Here is a 19,617-nt window from a genome sequence, read left to right on the forward strand (position 1 = left end):
CAATGCCATCTTCAAAGCCTACACAAAATGCCAGGAAAATGCCAGCACTAAGTACCAAAGTGCTGAAATAACAGAACTGTCAAAAATGAAGCTGTCTGAGTAATTCTCTCCAGGGCAGCTACATTAGAGCACAAGTGTTACCTAACTGGTATAAATATTTGAAGCAGACAAGGGCTCTGTTTGGCAGAGCCCTCACTCACTGCTCAGGCAGTTTTACCTTACAGGGTGCAGTTCCAAGCACTCTGTACAAACCCTGCATTCCCAGCTGGCTGCTCTTACAGACTATCTGCAGACTCAGAGCACTGTCATAATATTTAGAATTGCCCCACTCACATTTGGAACCTGATCATATTTTTGATGTTACAGCCAATGTCCATTACTCCACAATAAGCTGCTAAACTTCTTTTTGCTTAGTTTTGTGCTGCAACCGATTTTTTTTGTATATATTTAATGTCTGTTTTTCCATGAAATTCCAGTAGCTCTACATGCAGAATCAATCCCATTCCACAAAGGTCTGGGAAGTAAGCCTACCTCTTGGGCAGTTTCAGAGAAAAACCAAGGCTCTGTAATCCATTTTTTGGGGTACTTTCTAAAAATCAGACTCAGTAAGAGGGAGGAGCAATGGATATTTCCCTATGTGAAATATCAAAACCAGTCTTGCTTCTGAGGCTGATTGATCCACCAGTGCTTTGGAAGTGTCTGAAGATCTTATAAAACAGTTCATGGGTGAGAACTCCTGGTACAACACCTATGGAACTGAGCCTCCAAGGTGCATCTGGGCTGTGCATCTCTTGCAAGTGCAGAGAGCTCATAATACGAAATGCTGCCTGACATCCCCATGCTTTAACACAGCAGAGCCATCTCTGAAATTCAGAAGGCTCCAGAGAAAGCAGTGAGTGAGTGAGACTTGGGGCCTACAAACATCAAGGAACCGAGTCCTGCTAAACCCTCTGGTCGCCTTTCTGTTGAGGAACTCCGACATACTGTTGTGGTAGTTTAGTCTGGGCCTTCCTTGGTGACCAGTTTGTAACCAAGGAAGTGCCCAGATTTACCTGGTATTCCCTATGATTTTTACATAAGAAGAAAGGAGGAAAGGCCTTTGCCCCTCTTTCCTTCCAGCAGCTTTGGAGGTGCGGGTTCCCTGCTGTTGAGTCTGTCATGTTGGGGAATGAGGCCTGCTGAGGCCTAGTGAGGCCTGGTAAGGCCTTGCCGACCTTGGGCGTCAGAGGTTGCCGGTGGTCATTCCAGCATTACTTTCTGTTGTCCCAAGGAGAGTAGTAAGATATTCTTTTGCTAATTCTTTTAGTTGCTAGATCTTGGGCTACTGACCGTGTATATTTTATTTTGGTTTTGTTCCTTTTTTTCCTTCCCTTTCCCTTTTGAAATTGTACATATATTTCAATTGTATATAAATGTAATATAAATATATTTATATATATTGCTTTAGCTGTCTCTCTCTCATTTCGGTTCTCTTGGTTGTTTTTTTTTTCCTCTTCTCCCTTGGTTTTGGCCAGGGGGGGAGGGAGCTCTTGTGGTGAGGTTTGGAGACTTGGCAGGGAGCCAGCTTCAAAACCACCTCAACGGTTTAAATAGAATATTTAAAAAAAAATATCCTGGGCTCATTTATCATTACTTCTGGGCATTTTTCAGAGCTGCAGGAGCAGGTAAGGGCACGCACCCTCTTGATGTCGGTGATGGCGCTGACGGAGCTGGGGTACTTGAAGTAGTCGGCCAGCATGACGATGAGGTGGTCGGTGATGCTGGCGATGCGCTGCAGCTCCACGTCGGTCTCGATCAGGTAGGCCAAGGTTTCTGCCCCCTCCACCCGCTCCTCCAGCAACCTCTCCTTACTGCACATTCGAACCAAGCACGGCAGAGTCTGAAAAGTTTTAAAAACAAACAAACAAAAAAAAAAACCCCAACCACAGCGGTTTAGTGCAGCTTTGTTCATAAAAAACTCAAAAAAACCCAACAGCTGTCCCAGGGCAATGCTCAGCATTGTGCTTCAGAGAGAACCTTCAAACACATCACTTTGGGGGTTTTAAAGTCCTCACACAAGCAGAAATTGCTCAGGCCATACCAAGTATACAGTGGACTACTTTTAAACACCTTCTCACACAGCCAAAATGATGCAAAGTTTAAAAGGGACCATGGACAAAGTTTTGCAAAAGCTTAAAAAAGAAAATCCTCTCAAAAGTTGGTATTTGCAGGTTTGTTCTTACTACACACAGGAACCAGAAGTATCCAAGCTGTACTTGATCCCTCCTGCCCTTCTGTGATCCATGATTAACTAAGGACAACATGGTCAGAAATAATCTCAGGTTCCTCTCACACACACTGGCTGCCTGGAGCAGCAAGGAAGGGAGGAATTCTCCTAAGCAGCATATTTGGTCACCCAGAAATGAAGCCCACCTGGAATCCAGGTCCACTCTGCCTTACTCTGATGTACCCCCCACCTTGGTTACACTCACATAGCAAGATTTTTGTCACACCTTCTCTACTCTGAACACTTAAAACAATCAGGTCTTTCCTTACCTGAAGCTCAATGAAAAGCATTTAACTGTGGAAAAAGCAATTCTCCAAGGGTTGGGACTCTGTTCACTCAAGCCTCACCAAAACAAGTATGAAAGTGGATGAGGAATAACACCAAGATTTGTGCCTGTGTAACTCTACCAACTTCAACAGAATGACTCCAGTAAATGTTTCCCAGAGTTATGTTTTTGGGGACCTGAAATACCATTTATCCATTGACTGTTCAAATGATCAAATGGATAAATATTTTTCTCTCCACTGCACTGGTAAGGAAGCAGAGTTACAGGACTCCTCTACATTCATGAGAACAACAGATGCTCCCAGCAGGATTACCCCTGGAGCTGTGAATCCTGCAGTTAATCCAGTGAGCCAAAGCACCTCCTCTCTGCACACCTGGCCCTTAAGGCATCAGGTAAGACTGAACATAAGCTCTCAAAAAACTACATTCATGTTGAGTGAGAAAGAAAAGAAGTGGAATTCCAAGTCTAAATCACGAAGACAATGTACTTCCTAAATCCTTCCAAGGTCAAATGGCCTGAAAGGAGCTATTTCTTGGAATTCAGGGCTGGGTGTTGTTAAGTCACTGGCTGCATGCACCCAAGAAACACAAATCTCATGGTTTTCAACACTTAGCAATTCCATCTGCTTGAAATGAAACAAAATGAAGAATTCTGACATTTTAACTGTTCCATTGGACCCAAAGGTCAGTACAATGTAATCCATGCACAGGACAGTGCAGAGGTGTAAGATGAAGAGGCACAAAGCACACCAGATCTGTGCCAGCAGATAAAAGTCTGGAAATGGGCTGTAAGATGGAATATCTAATTCCCAGGGTATTGCTGGGATGTGTCAGTGTTATCTGGACAGTCACTTTCATTATTAGGATTCCAGAGAAATAATTTCCCTTCCAATCAAACCCATTATTTACCAGCCTCCTCTGCCTTCTCCTCATCCCAAGTGATTTTATTTTTTCACATTCCAGGCTAACCCACTACTCAAATTGGGCAATGAAGATAACTTAAAACCATTTTGGGAACACACATCCCTGAGTGGCCTCCAAATGCAGAAAGTTTGATAGCAAAGGGTCAGTAATTCCTGAATACCAAAGGGGTCATTGCCTTTAGCTCCCCAGAGGGAATTTGTGACTGGGTGAACCACCGAGACACTGTGTTGGAACTACAAGCTCCTGGAGAAGAAGTCCCTGGGGCTGTTTGAACAAGGCAAGGTTCCGTGCCTTCCTTCTCTCCTCATTCTTTCATTTCCTCCCAAGTAATACAATAAATGTAATTCCACAGCCTAAAACATTTACTTGTGCTGAAGCAGCTTCCATGAGGAAAAAAAGTGCTGCTGTTGCTGTGAGCTGAGAAGCAAATCCATTCCCAATGGTTTGAAAGGAGGGTGGTTATCCACAGCCAGCTCCACAGGGACAGTGTCCAGCCAGCTCTCAGCAAACACCTGCCACTGCTAACAGCAGCAATCCCTACTCCCTCTGCCCAGAGAGAACAGTTCTGGAACGCTCACGGCCTCACCAGGACATGGCCTGGGGGGCAGCAGACAGGGGGGATTTATCAGGGGAAGATAAATAGATAAATCTTCTCTTTACCAGAGAAGAACGAGGTTTGCAGAGAGGTAGGTTGGGAGAATGGAATGTAGCCCTCAGTTTGCAGGTCTTGTAAGGAGAGAGAAGAGAAAGCAGGGAATTGGACTGTCCATTTGGAACAAAGCTAAGGAGGAGGGAATGAGAGAGAAGGATGCAGCTTGTGCAGAACAGATGCCACTATCCACCCTGGAATGGACTGTACTTAGGACTTCCTTGCACAAAAAGGGAGGAGGGGTGGGCCTTTGTCTCAGCTAACACATGGATTTTTCACCCAGAATGATGGATACCAAAATCCCACTCCCAAAACCTATTGTCCTGGATAGTGAAAGGCAGAACTGTGCTTTCTTGGTGTGGTACCTCACACACAACCTGTTCCTTCCCCTCCATCACCCAAGAGCAGCACTAAGCATCAGCTCCTGGCACTCTGGAGACAGTTCTCCAGGTTAAAATGCAGGCTTGCAGGAGCTGGTGTGGGTTTGCAGCAGAGCCTCAGCAGTGGCCCTTGGTGGGGAGGGTTTCCTGTGTAAGGGCTCTGCAGGGACAGGGACACAGCACAGCACACACCTGGCAGCTCCCTGTTCCCTGAACACCATGGACAGGCCTTCCCAGCCCTTTTCTTTTTGCAGCACTACACCAAAACTCCCATATCTCACGGAAAAGCAAGCACTGTTGGCATTACCTGATCCCTGGCTGATACACTTGCACATGAACAGCTTTTTTATTCCTTTTTCTTCCTACCTATAGAAGTGTGACTATTAAGAAAGAGATTACATTCCTATGGTATTAAATGAAGTTTCCTTTACTGGACGCCCTTATAATGGCACACTCAGTATAAAAATCAAAGCCAATATTTCAGCATGAGGTGTTTTTTTTTAATAACAAATTTCCCTGGCCAAAGTAAGAGGAAGATAAATATACACAAAAACTGTGAAACCTGAGAACTCATCTGCTCATGACAGGCTCCACATATAGACTGTGCAAGTATTCTGACTTCAGCCCTGTGAAATAAGCTGCTGAAAGACAAATCAGTGCCCTGGTCATCTACAGAGACCAGGTTAACAGTGCTGTTTCCATGGTACTTATAATGGTTACTGAAATTTTTACAAATCTCAAATGGATGTGAGTCAAACTCTGGGATATTTATTTCTGGATACTGACCTTCTAGTATGATTCTTTACTTAAAGCTTCTTAAAAAAGTCATGCCACCATAAATGCTTAGAGACACAAAGGGAAAGCAGGGAATTATTTTTTTAAATTAAAGTCAGGAGAACTCGGTGCTTTGGAATCTTTGGTGCAACAGATTTTGTGCCACTTTTTACACGAGACAAATAAAACCAGGATAGACCTACATGAGAATCCATTTTGAACAGAAAATTGTTTAACTAGCTGTCATGGTTAGCACAAAAAGGAGTGGGTTTGAATATTGAAGAGGTGGTTTAAGCAGGACACAGCTCACCTTGAGGACGATGCAGGGATCGTCGGTCCGTATTGCTCCGGCTCTGCACATGGAAGTAAGGCTGCAACAACAACACCACAACACAGTCACCCACCAGGGCCTTGGAGGCAACAACACCACAACACAGTCACCCACCAGGGCCTTGGAGGCAACAACAACACAGTCACCCACCAGGGCCTTGGAGGCAACAACAACACAACACAGTCACCCACCAGGGCCTTGGAGGCACTGGAGATGTTCTAGAACAACCTCCTGTACTAATGGAATGTCCTCCCTTTTGTCCTACCAATGGTTTAAATCCATCAGTGCTTACTAGACTTGGGCACACAAACTACTGCAGGGGTACTTTTAGGCAGATTTGTGGTGCAGGACACCTTGCTGGAGCACTGGTCAGTACAAACAGCACACATTGGTCACAAAGGGGCAAAGCAATGGCTCTGATTGGCACACAAACCTCTTTTACCAGCTAAAAACCCCCAAATTAACAACTTGCATTATGGTAAAGGAGGAATATACCCACACTCTCCTTTGTTTAAAGTACCTGCCCATGCTGTGTGAGCAATGAGGAGAGATCCAGCACAGGGCTGGTGGGGTCTGACAGCTCAGGCAGAAACCACTCAGGCTCTGCACCAGTCCAGGAGATGTGGGATCATTGGGATGTCTGTCTGCAGCAATCAGCACATCCTCACTAATGACAGCCCAGCTAAGGCTCCAAGACTGAACCAACTCTATCAAACAACAACTCAGAGTGGACATGAGAAGCCCAAGGCCTCAAACTGCAGTGCTGACACACAGACAAATGCTCAGTGGCCCTGGTAATGTACCTGTGAATGTGCCCCAAGCTACCACAAAGCCCTTCACCCACCACTACAAGTGTTTTACCTTGAGGTGGTTTAGTTTTTCCCTGCCCTGCTCCAAGGCAGTGGATACAGCTGCAGGGGAACTGCTCTGCACCAAGGATCTTTTGGTTTAGCTTCTGGACTAACCATTGGAACTGCCTTCTATCCTGCCACAGTGCAGGTTAAAGAATACAACTGTATTGCAGTACAGTGACTTAAAACAAACACATTTTGACCCTCAAGTGGGTAAGTGGAAATTGTACAGAGGGTCAGTCAGAATTGCTCAGTTAAGGAGCAGCAATATCCTCACATCCTGTAACCACACCGTGTTTCACCACATTCCTGAGCTACTCCCAAGGGCCCAGAGTGGGTGCTTTCATCTCTTAGAGGGCAACATCACTGATCCTGTTCCAAACACAGCCACAGCTAAAAATCCCACCATCAGAAGTCTCTTTATATACTGTTTCTCAGAAGATAAGAGATAACACTTCACTGTTGGCACAGAGCTCATTTGATAAACTTTTACTGCCCAAGCCTTGAGCTGACAGCAGGAAACTCTCATTTTCACACCTGAACAATCTCACAGCTGCCATTTAGTCCAGTGAGACCCCATTTGCCAGGCAAAGTAGTTCTATTTCAAACATGAAAGAAAGTAATTTTTTACTGCAGGTAAAATAGATTTGGCTTAGTTGGGGGCAATTCTGGTGGGTTTAGCAGAAAAGGTTACTGCTCCACCTGCAGCTGCAAAGCCCTTTCCCAAGAGGCTTCCTGCCCCTCCCTCTGTGCCAACACTGCTGCTCAAGTGAAGGATCCATTTCAATCAAGTCCTCCAGGTCTACTTCAACTGTAGGAAAAAAACAAAAAAGGGAACTTCCTAAGGTAGCCTTGTATGCCAGTGTGGATTCAAACAGAAATTTAAGGGAAGGTTCAAAAATGCAGGGAAAAACCCTTCTAGATCTGTATTTCAAGAACTCCAGTAATAAACCAAAGAGAAACTGCAGATTAATTAACCAAAGTTGGCAGGGCAGGAGTGAAATCTAGTTTAGAAGCAGAAAAAGGTGACCTGTGACATATCCACCTACTACTCACATTAGAAAAAAAGAAGAGGTAGTCTGACTTGGAGGGAATCAAGCAGGGAATGCACTTATAGAAGAAAAGCCAATAAGTCTTTGCAACTGCCAGGACTGCCATGAAACAGAGGCTTTGGAGCCCTAAATAGGATGACTGCTCATGGACTAATTAGAAACCCCATCTGAAACTCAGGATACTGGTTTGTCTTCCATTTTCCTGCAACTTTCTTTTTGCCTTACACCACATCATTTTGTTCCACCTCAGCCAAAGCTCTGCAGAGCACAGCAGAAGATGGGGTGTCCACCCAACTCCTGCCAATCTGAAGCAGGTCAGCAAAAACCAACAGACCTGGGAGTGCCCATCCCAAAACAAGGACAGCCCAGAGGCAGACAATTCACTGAACTCCAACTTGCCTTCCTGACTTACCAACTGCTTTATATCTTGAGATTAGTATAAAAAATTAATTTTCAAAGCATCATTCCCTATGTATTTTCTGACTTCTCAAAGAAACCCATAAATCAGTCAGAACTGACACTGCTATGGTGTAATTAATTTAACTTGCCTTCTTCACTAAGAACTGCTTACCAAAACCAGTAAAACCAGGCCCCAAGACAGACCTCCCACACGGAGGGGGATTACCTAAGAAACCCCTCCACACCTACCCATCTTCATAACTGCTTTTAGAAATGAGTTAGGTCATCATAACCTGGCAATATGACTCAAGAGGCCATCCTGCCTACCCCACCTGCTCCTCACCCAGAATCCTGCACTGAGGCAAGTGTCCATGAAACGAGTTGGTGAACTCAGAGAACTCACTGTTACTGGTCAAAAACAGCCATCAAAAACTAAAAGACTAATCAAACAATACAACAGTGACCAAACTCTTGAGTTAAACTTCATTTTAGTCACTTATAGCAATGGGCAATTTTCTCTCTTTAACCCCCTGAAGTGATTTGTTCCATTATTATCAACACAAGAAAAGGAAAATGGTCTTAAAGGGAGTCAATTCCCAGCTCATGAAGTGCTGCTGTTATGGAACTTGGGCACGTTTTGTCACAGGGTAGAGAGTCATTCTGAGTATGAACACACTGAGGTGCCCACACCAGCAGGGAAACTCTGATTTGAACCACGAAATTAATTAATAACATTAATTCTGCTCTATGAGCACACGAAGCCTGAAGAATAATCTACCTTAATTAAAACAGTTGGGAATGGGGACTAACCCTGTGCACTAAGGTGATGAGGGAGCAGTCCAACACAACACAGTGAGCAGAGTGCTCTGAGCAGGGGTTCAAGGAGGATGGTACCAGGTACCAGATATTCCAGTGTTATGCCCTGCAAGGACATAGGATTGACCACAGCCTATTCAAAGCAAAGCATCATAAACTCCAAGCTACCTGTGAAAATCCACGTGGCTGAACACACATTCCTCACAAAACTGCTGCCCAGCAACATTTTCCCTTGTTTATGCACAGCAAAGAGTGAAAGTTATGTTATAAAATAAGGTGAGAAGCACTTCTTCAAGGGCTTAGATAATGCAAACAGCATCTATAATTATTGCTAAGATTTTACAGCACACATTACTCTGGAAGAAGCAAGGAGGGAGCAGTTAAGCAGTGAGATTACCCTCCATGCTATTTGACTCTCATTCCTGCAGACAATTACCATTTGGCTGACGTGAGCTGCATTTCAATGGGCTTGTCCCTTTGTAACATCTTCACAAAAATCTGTGGTAACAATTCTCCATCCACTGACACTGCAATGAAAGAGAACCCAAAGTCATTCTGATTCAGCCAGTCAATAAAGGGAGTGTCAAAGCAGCAGCATCCCACTCACCATTTACCAGAGTCATGGAGACCTGGGGGTTCTCAAAGGCCAGAACTGAGAAGCATTTCAATGCCTGCATTCGGACCTGGGTGCAAACAGAAGAAAGGAAACAGAAGTGCCAACTGCAGAGCACAACAGTCAGCACTGCTGGACAGGCTGGGAGGAAACAACGCTGTGCAGTCAGCAAGACATGAGGATGGTGCATGAATCAAAGGCAGATGGAAACATCCTACTCACACCTTGAGTTCCTGCTATCTCCCTGTTGGAATTATCCTTCCATAGGGGATGTCGTGAACTATTTGTGAAGAAAACCAGTGAGGATAAAACTTGGGAACTGAACAGGAAATACTGGTCTTACCTGGGATGCCTCACAAAGCAAAAAACAACAGAGGAGTGGAAGTATATCACAGTAGTACTTCTCCTTCCCAGGACTCCCAAGTATGTCAGAGAACCAAAAATACGTGTCCTTAAGATTTACAGTTCAGAAGCCTTTAGAGGTCAGCTTAGTGAAATGTCTAAAGAGAACCATCTGGTTGAAGTGATTCTAAAGTAATGTTAAAATAAATATACCCCATGAGTTTTACTGCCATGGCACAGACTCAGGTATCACTTGTGTGACAAGGACTGACAGATTTCTTCATGCTGGATCTTCCTCCTTCAGTCCAAAATCATGTCTTGGTTTAACTGAATAACCTATTTTATGGTTGCCTAGTTTTTTGACACAGGGAAGATGGACCATGATCATCTTCCCAGTTGTAAAACCAACTGTTATTCCAAAAAATGCACATTATCCCTGTTTATAACTTTAATTCATTGGCATAGAGAGAATTTTTATCATCTTCATTTGGATTTCTTTCATAAATATATGTTAAAACACAAACCATGACAACTTTTAATGTCTTACTTTGTAGGAGGCAGAGACCAAGAGATGTGCAATACTCTGAACAGCTCCATGGTTAAATAAGATTGTCTGGTGATCTGGACCCTTCAAAGGAAAACATAACACCATTAAATTCTTTAAAAGAACATGTAAAAGGTTTCCATTATCTGCAATTCATTGTCAAGTATTTAAGACAGATTGAAGAAGTTTAAGAGAGATTTACTAACATTTACTTTGTAATCAGCTGGCATAACATTTTTTAAATAAACAAGTCCAACACTTATTTTTATAGCATTTGTCCTTTTTTTTGGTAATCATTTCCACTCTTTCCTTCAATAGGCAATGCCATTAATTCTCACAAATGAAGAGACATGGATAGAGCACTTCTGTTTCTACTCTTTCTCTTGGAAACAATTGGAAATTCCTGATTTTCTGTACAAATCACATAAAAGATCCCCAGTCACTAATGTTTTCTTCACTGTTAATATTAAGCATTTTCAACAATTCTAACTTCAGAAGGGAGGGGATTTCATCTGAAACGGGTTCCAGACAGAGAGCGACAGTGCTTTGAGGACAGATTCACATGTTCCTCCAATTTCTTATTCTTATTTTAGTGTCAAACACATTTAGCCATAAATCCAGCCAGCCATGACCTGTTTACTGACCTCATATTCTAAGCTGGCAATGGCTGATACACCAATATTTTTTCCAAAGAGCATTTGGAATTACACACAAATCCTGGATCTTGCAGGAGGAAGGTCTCAGAACTGCTGCAGACTGAGAAGGTTCATAGAGGTTGAACAAAGGCTCAGTGAGGTGCAATCTCAATACCTGCAGCCCTCAGCAGTGTCTGGGCAGAGCTGACCTGGGACCTGCAAACCTCTCTTCTGAAGGGGGTTCATGACTCTGGGCAGCTCTGCATTAAGCACAGGCTGTGCACAGTTAAACTCAGCTTTTAGGGTGGCCCAGCTTTTCTCAGCCCTTCATGCACTGCCTTGACTAATCTGCAAGGGAAGAAAGTCTCTTCACTCCTTAATCTCCTGTGCAAACCCAGCTGAGTTTATGGCACTTCTACACACCCTGGGAGGCATCAGAGACACTTTACTCTCACATTTGAGATGCAGCTGAAATCAGATTCCTCTTATGATCAAAAGAACATTTTTAGAGTACCTCTTACCTCTAAGAAAAAAAGCATAAAATTTACTTTCTATGCTACTTTTTATGTTACTTTTAGATGTAACATATCTGGTGCTTCAAGAGATGCTTCAGCTGCTACTGCCACCAAGAGCTTTCTACCAAAAAATGCAATTCAAACACAGGGTTGAAGGAGGAAAACCACTTACATTGGCACACAGAAGTGGCTGAGGCAATGATTTAAAGCCGCAGCTATGCCAGTGTTGGAGCTGAAGAACAGATATTAAAATATGTGAAAAAAATGAATGAAATTCAAGTAAAAGAAATCATATTGCCCCAGATTTAGTAATTCACAAGTATCAGTGATTCTTCCATGAGATGCAGGCGGTGGGTTCTGTGCAAACAGGCCAAAGGCCCATCCAGAGGTGACACCTGGGTGTGTTTGAGCTGCACAGGGGGATGGACATGAACTATCTCCTCTGTACAGGCTGTGTTTGCACACACCAGTCAGTGTCAGGGTGAACACCAACCCAGAAGCAGGGACAGCTGCAAAGACACAGGTGAAAACTGGAGAATGAAATCTCATTCCATAATGAAATGTAAAAAACAGGTACCTAAATGCAGTTGCACCTTGGATCAGGGATCCAGCACAGGTCTAAGGTCACACAAGAGAAGGGGCCTGGGAGGAAGCTGCCCTGATTACAGGCTTTATCCTGCACCCTTCCCAGACACAGCATTTTAATTTTCAGCTGGCAGTGAAATTAGGCAGAGATGTCACCACTTTCAAATCTAAGTTCCACAAGTATTTTTTCAAATTATTTATACAACCCTGTGTTTCCAAACACACACCTTCTCTTCTTAAACTGATCATTAAAATAGCAAGGTTTACTTACTCCCACTTGCTCTGAAAACAAATGAAGTGAGACAGATTCTTGCAAAGTAAATTTTGACTTGCATTTTTACAGACCATGTACATCAGCCTGATTACAATTTACCTATTTGCTTCTCTGTTGATAGAACCCTGGCTCTGGATGTTAAGAACTGCATCTGCTCCCCTGTAAATCAACCCTTTCCCTTGCTCAGGATGGCTCTTCTCCAGGGTCAGTGCTTCCCACCTGCTAATTTTAACTCCAACAGTGCAGGGAGGAGCAGTCAGAGTAAAAGCAGAAACCAGCAGCAACATGCCAGGAACCCAAATTATGGATTTCCCAGCTCAAGAGAACTGGTCTGAGCTTTTCCAGGTGAGTAAGACAGAAGGCTGAGAAGCAAAACAAACAAGATACTGGCAAGGAAGAGAAAAAAAATGGATGCACCAAGTGTGAGCAGAGAACAGGATGCAGGAACAAGGAGTAGGAGCTGTGATATGTCACTATGAGTTCAATTAACAAAACTACTACAATGAGGAAAGAGAGACATAAAAGCATCAATACCTCCTACAACCTACACTAAGCCTTACTTGAGTATTTGTATAGGAACTTATTGCTTCAGGTAAAAAACATGAGAAAGGTTCTCTCACTCAGGGGGAAATAAAGGTTCCCTCACTCACTCCCCTTTGGGGGAAGGTGAAGTCTTCATCTCAAATGTAGTGAATACAGAAACTTTCAGTATTTAATCATTTTTCAGTTATCAGAATGTACTTTGCCTGTCCATGTAAGTCAGAAAGTGCCCTGCAAATTCTGCTTCACCGTATGAGAAGTACTTTGTTCTGTCTGAAAATACAGTAATTGACCTTATAATCTGGAAGCCCAAAAACCAAACATAAAAGAAGGAAGGGGGCATTTTAGATTTTTATTTAACAGCTGCATTTGCCTGGGCAAGAGAGAAAGGAGTTCTTGATCAATTTGTGATGACCTGTCTACTCAACCTCAAATATTTTTCTTTGTTAGGCAGCTGTTTATTATTCTGTAAATGCAACTATTTCCTAACACTCCTTCCCCCCACCCCACCTTTCTTGTGCAGTCATGTTTCTCTCTGCTCACACAACCATCAGTTTCTTTCCAAAAACTTCATTTTTTTCCAAAGATTCACTGTAAAATTTGTTAGAGAGGGGTCTGGGGGAGGCATTACTAACAGAAGAGCAAGTTCAGGAGCTCCTCCCTGCCCTGCTCTGTTAACCATGTATTTGCTGTGCAAGTCACCATCAGGACTTAATGGAGCTGCAAGGAAGTAACTCATTTGAGAAAAGATGACAATAAGTGTTTTCCTGTTGGATGAATTACTCAGCAGTTCCCTCACAGCCAACAGGGTTTATATTGCCACAGAGCCAACCCTGAGTGTATAAACTCCTCTGCCACCCTATAATTAGTCCTGGGTTATTTCTCTGGAAGCCCACATGGCCTGGTTTTTCACCTCCTCAAACTCCTCAGCCTATTAAGGAGACTTTCAAGGGCCACTTAAACAGGAGATGCCTCACTGGTGTGTTTTTCTTCTTAAAATACCAATTTTTTTCCCCAGTATTATCCCAATATATACATCTGAACTTCCACAGTCCAGTGTAGGATTTTGCCTTCATGTTTTCTTTAAACAATTCTATTAATATCAGCAGCTGAGTTATATCTTTGTATCACACTAACTCAGTTTTCAGTCCTCAGTTTCACTTAATAAAAGGAATGTAATGGGATGAGTGAACATAAATAACAGTCAAGGAAGAGGAAAATAGAGATTTGACAAAGGAATAATCCAGAGTTCCAGAGGACTTATTGCAAGTGATAAGGCAGAAAGATATTTTTCAAGGTAAATACTTAAAAATTCATAAACTTGGGAACTTTCTCATTTGTGAGTCTGGGAGATAAATACAATTTATGATCCTCTAGTTTTAAACTGTTTCTAAGGGGAAAAGATGCTGTAAAAATCTTATTTGCTACACTAAATTATTTTGATATTTTGTTGTATAACCCACTGGTACAGTAACTACAAAGAAACTGCAACAATAATACAAAAATGAGTGTTGTGTGGAAACTCGGAGTGAGGGGAGGGAAAGACAAAACCTCGTGTTTGGGGTGGGGTTGCTGCTGGTTTAAAATTAGTTTTCCCCTCTGAAGAGAATTGCATTACACAGCAGGAATGAACATGTATCTGGATAAACCTGTAAGTGACAGAGCTCAGCTCAGAGCATTTCCCTTCCTCTCAACCTACAGCATCTCTCAGAAAACACTCCCTGGGTTTGGAACAGCTCCTGAAAGCAGCTGCAGGACCTCCACAGAAGCTGCTCACAGTCTTGAGGCTTCTGAGGAAAAATAAAAGTCTTCCAAGATTTATCCTGCTAATAGTGAGCACTGATGTTTGCCCAGACTGTTGGCTGGGTTTAGCAGTCAAAGCCTACAAACCCCCCCCCTTTTTTCCTGTTTTCTTGTACTGTAGAGAAGCCCACACCGACCCCAATAAATCTGCAGCAAATCCAGAGCTGTAACACCTCAGGCATTGCTGTCCCAGCGTTCCTGCCACAGAAGGCAGCACATGCACAGGTTTTTATAGGCCAGAACACAGGAGTTTGCACAAAGAACACGTGTTCTCTTCCTTACTTTGCAGCAGTGTGAGAAGATCTGACATATGTACTCTTGTGTGTATCGAGACCTACTGAGCAGTGCCATGAGGTGGGAGATCACTGTAGCATCCTGCAAACAAGGGAGAGGGAAAAAGGATTAACACTGGATGTCAGCACACTTTCTTCAGTTTGTTACTTCAACAGCACTCCAGATTCTGCACTCAGTGTCCCTCCCTCCACTGAAACTTCTGTGGACACACAACAAGACCAGTAAAGTAGTTCAGGAGAGACTTGAAGGCACAAGTAACAGTTCTGAGCTAAATCCTCACGGAAAAAATAAAAGGTCAATGCAAGTTAGGTATGAAACTTCTGTGATTTGGGTCCAGAATCTTTGTGACAAAACAATGAAAGAAGCAGGGCAAGCACTGCAAATGTGGGCACTGAAAGCATCACTGCAGGAGCTGGCTGAGCACTGCCCTGCTACAAGTGGGACTCACCTCTTCAGTGCAGCTCCCAGGAGAAGGGAGCAGGGAGGGAACAAGGTGCCAGGCTGGACAATGCACAGTGCCCTGGAACCCTGTGGCACTCACTCTGTAACCAATTCCTGGGGGCAAGAACATCCTTTGTCTTTCAAACCCACTATAGACACTGTTGGTGAGTGTGACACCAATGACAGAGAATCCAAATCAATCAGCAAAAGAAAACCATTAGACTCAAGTTGAAGGTTCCCTGCCCATGCAGGGGGTTGGAACTGGATGATCTTTAAGGTCTTTCCAACCTAAACCATTCCACAATTCTGTGGTAAGTTCTCCTCTGCAAACACATCCAGTTACTCAAGCTCTGTGGGAAGTCACAAAACTTTAACGTTTCAGAGCTTTCAGTTACTTTTACCAGCACATTTTAGTGTCACAAACTGTGGTGATATTGAAAGAAACAAAGGTCATATCAGTTTGGAAAGTGGTAAACTAAATTACTTCCATGAGATACAGGGAGCTGAACAGAGGGGAGGATTGAATGAGCCTTCCTTCCCAAAAAACATGTGCTATATTGGCCCTACACACTTAAGTCAGACTCTGCTTCACCTGCAGAATGATGAATAACAGCCCTCTGATCAGGGAGAGTGAGATTAAGAGATTAAAATCAAAGCAAAGCCTTCATCCTCAGCTCCTCTGCCAGCAATAAAAGCAGCACCAGCCTGACTGGAGCTCTGAGGGACTGGAGCTTCAGACACAGCTACTTAGGAGGAGTTTTATTTCCCAATTACCTGAGAAATTTCCAACCACACTTTTTAATACTATCAAAATAAACATCTGTAAGTTTCCCCACTTGCACAGATATTTGAGATTAGGCTAAGATTTGCAGTGTTTATTTTTTATTTTTAATATTTAATATTTATGTATACATACAATTATCGTACTTGTTTTAGGAAGCTTTGCTGCCAACAATCCAGCCTCCTCATTCTCAATGGAAAACAACAGGGCAGTAGAGCCAAGAGACACACTGAGAATAAAACCAGTTTGTTTCTACTGCTGGTTCCTCAATAACTGCAAAAGATCAAGTGTGCAACAGCCTCACTTCCCATTCCAGCATCCTACAGAGAGAAAGTTACTTCCCAAAACCTTCCTCCCAGGTACACCAGCCATACACCCCTGCCCATCTCATGCTCATGTGCACAGGAAGGGCAAGGGACAAACTATTTTTGGCAATGTTCTTGGGCTCTGCCAAGAGCAGCTCCTTTTCCCATGGCACACTGATCTGCCTTTTCCTGTGGCACACTGACACACACAGCATTTCCTGCCAACTCCAGAACCCAAAGGCCAGCAAGGGACTGGTTTGGTGGCCACCAAATCCACAAGCATCCTGTAACAGCACTGATGGTCAGGGCCACAAGGAAGCGTGTCCTGACCTTCTCTGGCAGAGATGACCCTGCAAGGTCATGTGAAATCAGTGGGGACTGGGCACAAGCCAAGCAGAGCAGCAATTTCCACAAGAAAGCAAACAGAAGCAGCCAACAGGCCAACCTTGCTCTCAAGAAACCATCTTACAAAGCACAGCAGGTCCCCAAAACTTCCCAAGTGTCTCCTTGTTTGAGACAAAGTCAAACAAACTGACAACATGCTCAGGATTCCTCTGGGGTTCCACACACTTGACCCATTAAAAGAGATTTTTTCCTTTTCTGTAAACCTTCAGGAGATTCTAGATAGGAATTCACAGGTGTCAACATCCACTGAGGTTCTTGGGGAGAAAAGCAAAGCCAGAAGAGTAGCACTAATTTATTTACTGGGTCAAGGGTGACTGCAGTGGTCCTGTAGAAGGCTTTAGGACTTGCCCTCTTTCCCTTAAGCTGTTAGAAAGGCTTTGTATCTCATCTGTAAACCTGAACCCGTGGAACTGCTTATGAAAATCAGATTTCAGTCAAAATACATAAGAAAAACATTTAGATTACTCTTTATTAACTAAAAAAGTATCTGAAATATATAAAGAGTGCAAGAAGGCAAGCCAGGAGCCCCTGAAAATCAGCTGAAGCAGAGAAGTGGAGAAGATCTCTGATGCTTTCACAGCTTCTATTGGAACATACCTTCCTATATCCTAGTTTTTGTTTCCCAGACTACTAAAAATACATTGCTTTCATTTTTGAATACAATAATTATTCAGTTAAGCTCTTGCAAAGCTGCAAGAGTGCTTGTGAGAAAACTGTTAATTTTGCTCCCTGATTTTGCTAAAATACATCCAACTTGTATAATTATATCAGTATGTCTATCAGAAAAGAATTTAGAAAGAGTAAAGGGATGCGTGGACATTACTGACTTCAACTAAATGTGAATAGTGATTCTGTGTCAATATTAGGCTACATAATTCCACTTTTATTCATATTAATACCTAAGTACAAAGGACATGCCTGCAACCCTAGTGAGTGAGATTGTGTCTACACTCATCATTGACAGTTAAAACACTGAGATTCACAAATCCATTAAAATACTGTCTGCTAACAAAAGTAGTTCCAGGCAACTTATGACAAAAATCTCTACATCACATGTATTGTAACGAAATCATCCAAACAGAACTCAGAGGGAATTAACAGCTGCAATTACCTGCTTGGATCCCAATACCTAATTTCTTCATATTCCTTTTTAATACTAAACCAAAATTTGTAAGATCTATTCCTCAAACATTTCTTCCTAGCAGAGGATTGCTCTTCTTTTTTCCAAGCCAGCAAACTATAACGCTCCTATCCACCCAAATAACTCATATTCAAGCTCCATGAGCTAGAATTGATTATTTTGCAGGTCTCATTTTCAGGAAGCAGTTCAGCCTGGAGAACATTCAGCTCAGCCACCACAAAGAGCAGGAGGAAGGAAGGAGGGAAGCATTAGGAGCTGACCCAGATTCCTCCTTTGGTGGCAGCAATCCCTGAGCAGTGTGGGATCACTGCTCATTAAACACCTGGGTGTTAATCACTGTAACACAGCCTGATGCTCTCACTTGTTCCTGCTCCCTTTCTCCAGGTGACATCAGGTTTTCCATGCCAGCTGCCCAGGAAGGAGCAATGAATGCCTCTCACTTGGCATCACCACTCACCTAAGCTGGAGAGGGGGAGATTGCTCAGACTGATTCCTCATGGTCTGAGCAGCACAGGCTCATCCTGCTGCAGTGCCTGCACTCTCCAAACTCCCTGGAAGGACAGACTCATTCCCAGCAGGGAAGGGGCCTCCTCCTGCCAGGCCAGCACAGCAGCACAGACAGCAACTGCCCACTAAAATTGTACCTGGGTCCACTGAGGAAGGGAAATGGGATCACAGCTGAGAACATCTGTGAGGAAACATGGGCTAGAAGTGTTTTCTGACACGAAATCCATTCTTTTCATTTTAAGTGGAATAATAAGAGTGGTAGTGACAGGATATCACTCCAACTGGATGTGCCTCAGTGCTTCAATCTATGCAGCAAGTCAAAGCACACCCAGCTGTGGTGAGCTGGCTGCTTCCCACGGACACAACACCTCCCAGGATCACCTCAGAACTCAATCATCTTCACCTCAACAGTTCTCTCACCCCTGGACTCCACGTCACTCCACATTCCACGTGCAGGATGGTCACTCTATCCCTCTCAGCTCCAAAGCCTGGTCCCTTCCTCTGCAGGAATTCTCCATAGGATGTGTTCACCTGGCACAGCAGGTCTGGATATAACCTGCTGTCACATCTCAGCATCAGCACTAAACCCCTGCTCGTTCTGAGAGCTCAGGGTTCATCCAGCTCAACACACCTATGGGTGGGGCTGCACATTTTCCCAGGACAGACCCCAAGTTCCTACAGGAAACAGCCCAAATGTTTCCACCTCTGAAGAACTATTTTGTCTGAAGAACTGAACACAATTAATTACACAAAACTGCCACTATTTTATCCTTCAAGCTCCTGTCCATAAGGAAGGGTTCAAGAGCAAAGGTGTAGATCTGACACACAGCATTTCTGCTGGGAGAAATATCCAGGTCCCAGTGGATGATGTGGACCTGTTACAAACACAGAAATGCTTTAAGCAGCACTCTCTGAAGAACTTGTATTATCCTTTTATTTTAACTGAGAGCTCCTCTAAAACCTCTGGAGTGACTGTAACACCCCTGGAGATGTGGAGCCAACTCAGAACTCCTTGTCTTGGAAACAGTCCTGGCCAAGGTTTGAGAGAGAGTGTCCTCTGTGCTGTCAAACCACACAGAAATTCTGGGATAGTGTCCATCTTGGATACACTCAGGATCCAACCTTTCAGAAGTTTTCTCCAGAACTGCTGAGCAGGAATGAAAAG

General features: G+C 43.5%; 1 protein-coding gene across 5 annotated transcripts in view; it reads right to left on the reverse strand.

The window, feature by feature from the left end:
* ARMC8 (armadillo repeat containing 8) overlaps nucleotides 1–19,617 on the reverse strand; it is a 63,214-nt gene that overhangs the window by 15,407 nt on the left and 28,190 nt on the right. For 4 of the 5 annotated variants that reach the window (XM_051782416.1, XM_051782413.1, XM_051782415.1 and 1 more), the window contains 7 exons: nucleotides 14,861–14,953; nucleotides 11,549–11,608; nucleotides 10,230–10,310; nucleotides 9,335–9,410; nucleotides 9,164–9,254; nucleotides 5,589–5,649; nucleotides 1,679–1,879 (listed from right to left, as the gene is read on the reverse strand). In XM_051782416.1, coding sequence (XP_051638376.1) covers nucleotides 1,679–1,879; nucleotides 5,589–5,649; nucleotides 9,164–9,254; nucleotides 9,335–9,410; nucleotides 10,230–10,310; nucleotides 11,549–11,608; nucleotides 14,861–14,953 — 663 coding nt within the window. The remainder of the gene's footprint in view (nucleotides 1–1,678; nucleotides 1,880–5,588; nucleotides 5,650–9,163; nucleotides 9,255–9,334; nucleotides 9,411–10,229; nucleotides 10,311–11,548; nucleotides 11,609–14,860; nucleotides 14,954–19,617) is intronic. The other variant, XM_051782414.1, reaches the window with a different exon arrangement.

The sequence above is a fragment of the Manacus candei genome, unplaced genomic scaffold (genome assembly GCF_025592945.1).
Source record: "Manacus candei isolate 608988 ecotype Guabito, Panama unplaced genomic scaffold, ASM2559294v1 h1tg000015l, whole genome shotgun sequence".
NCBI lineage: Eukaryota > Metazoa > Chordata > Aves > Passeriformes > Pipridae > Manacus > Manacus candei.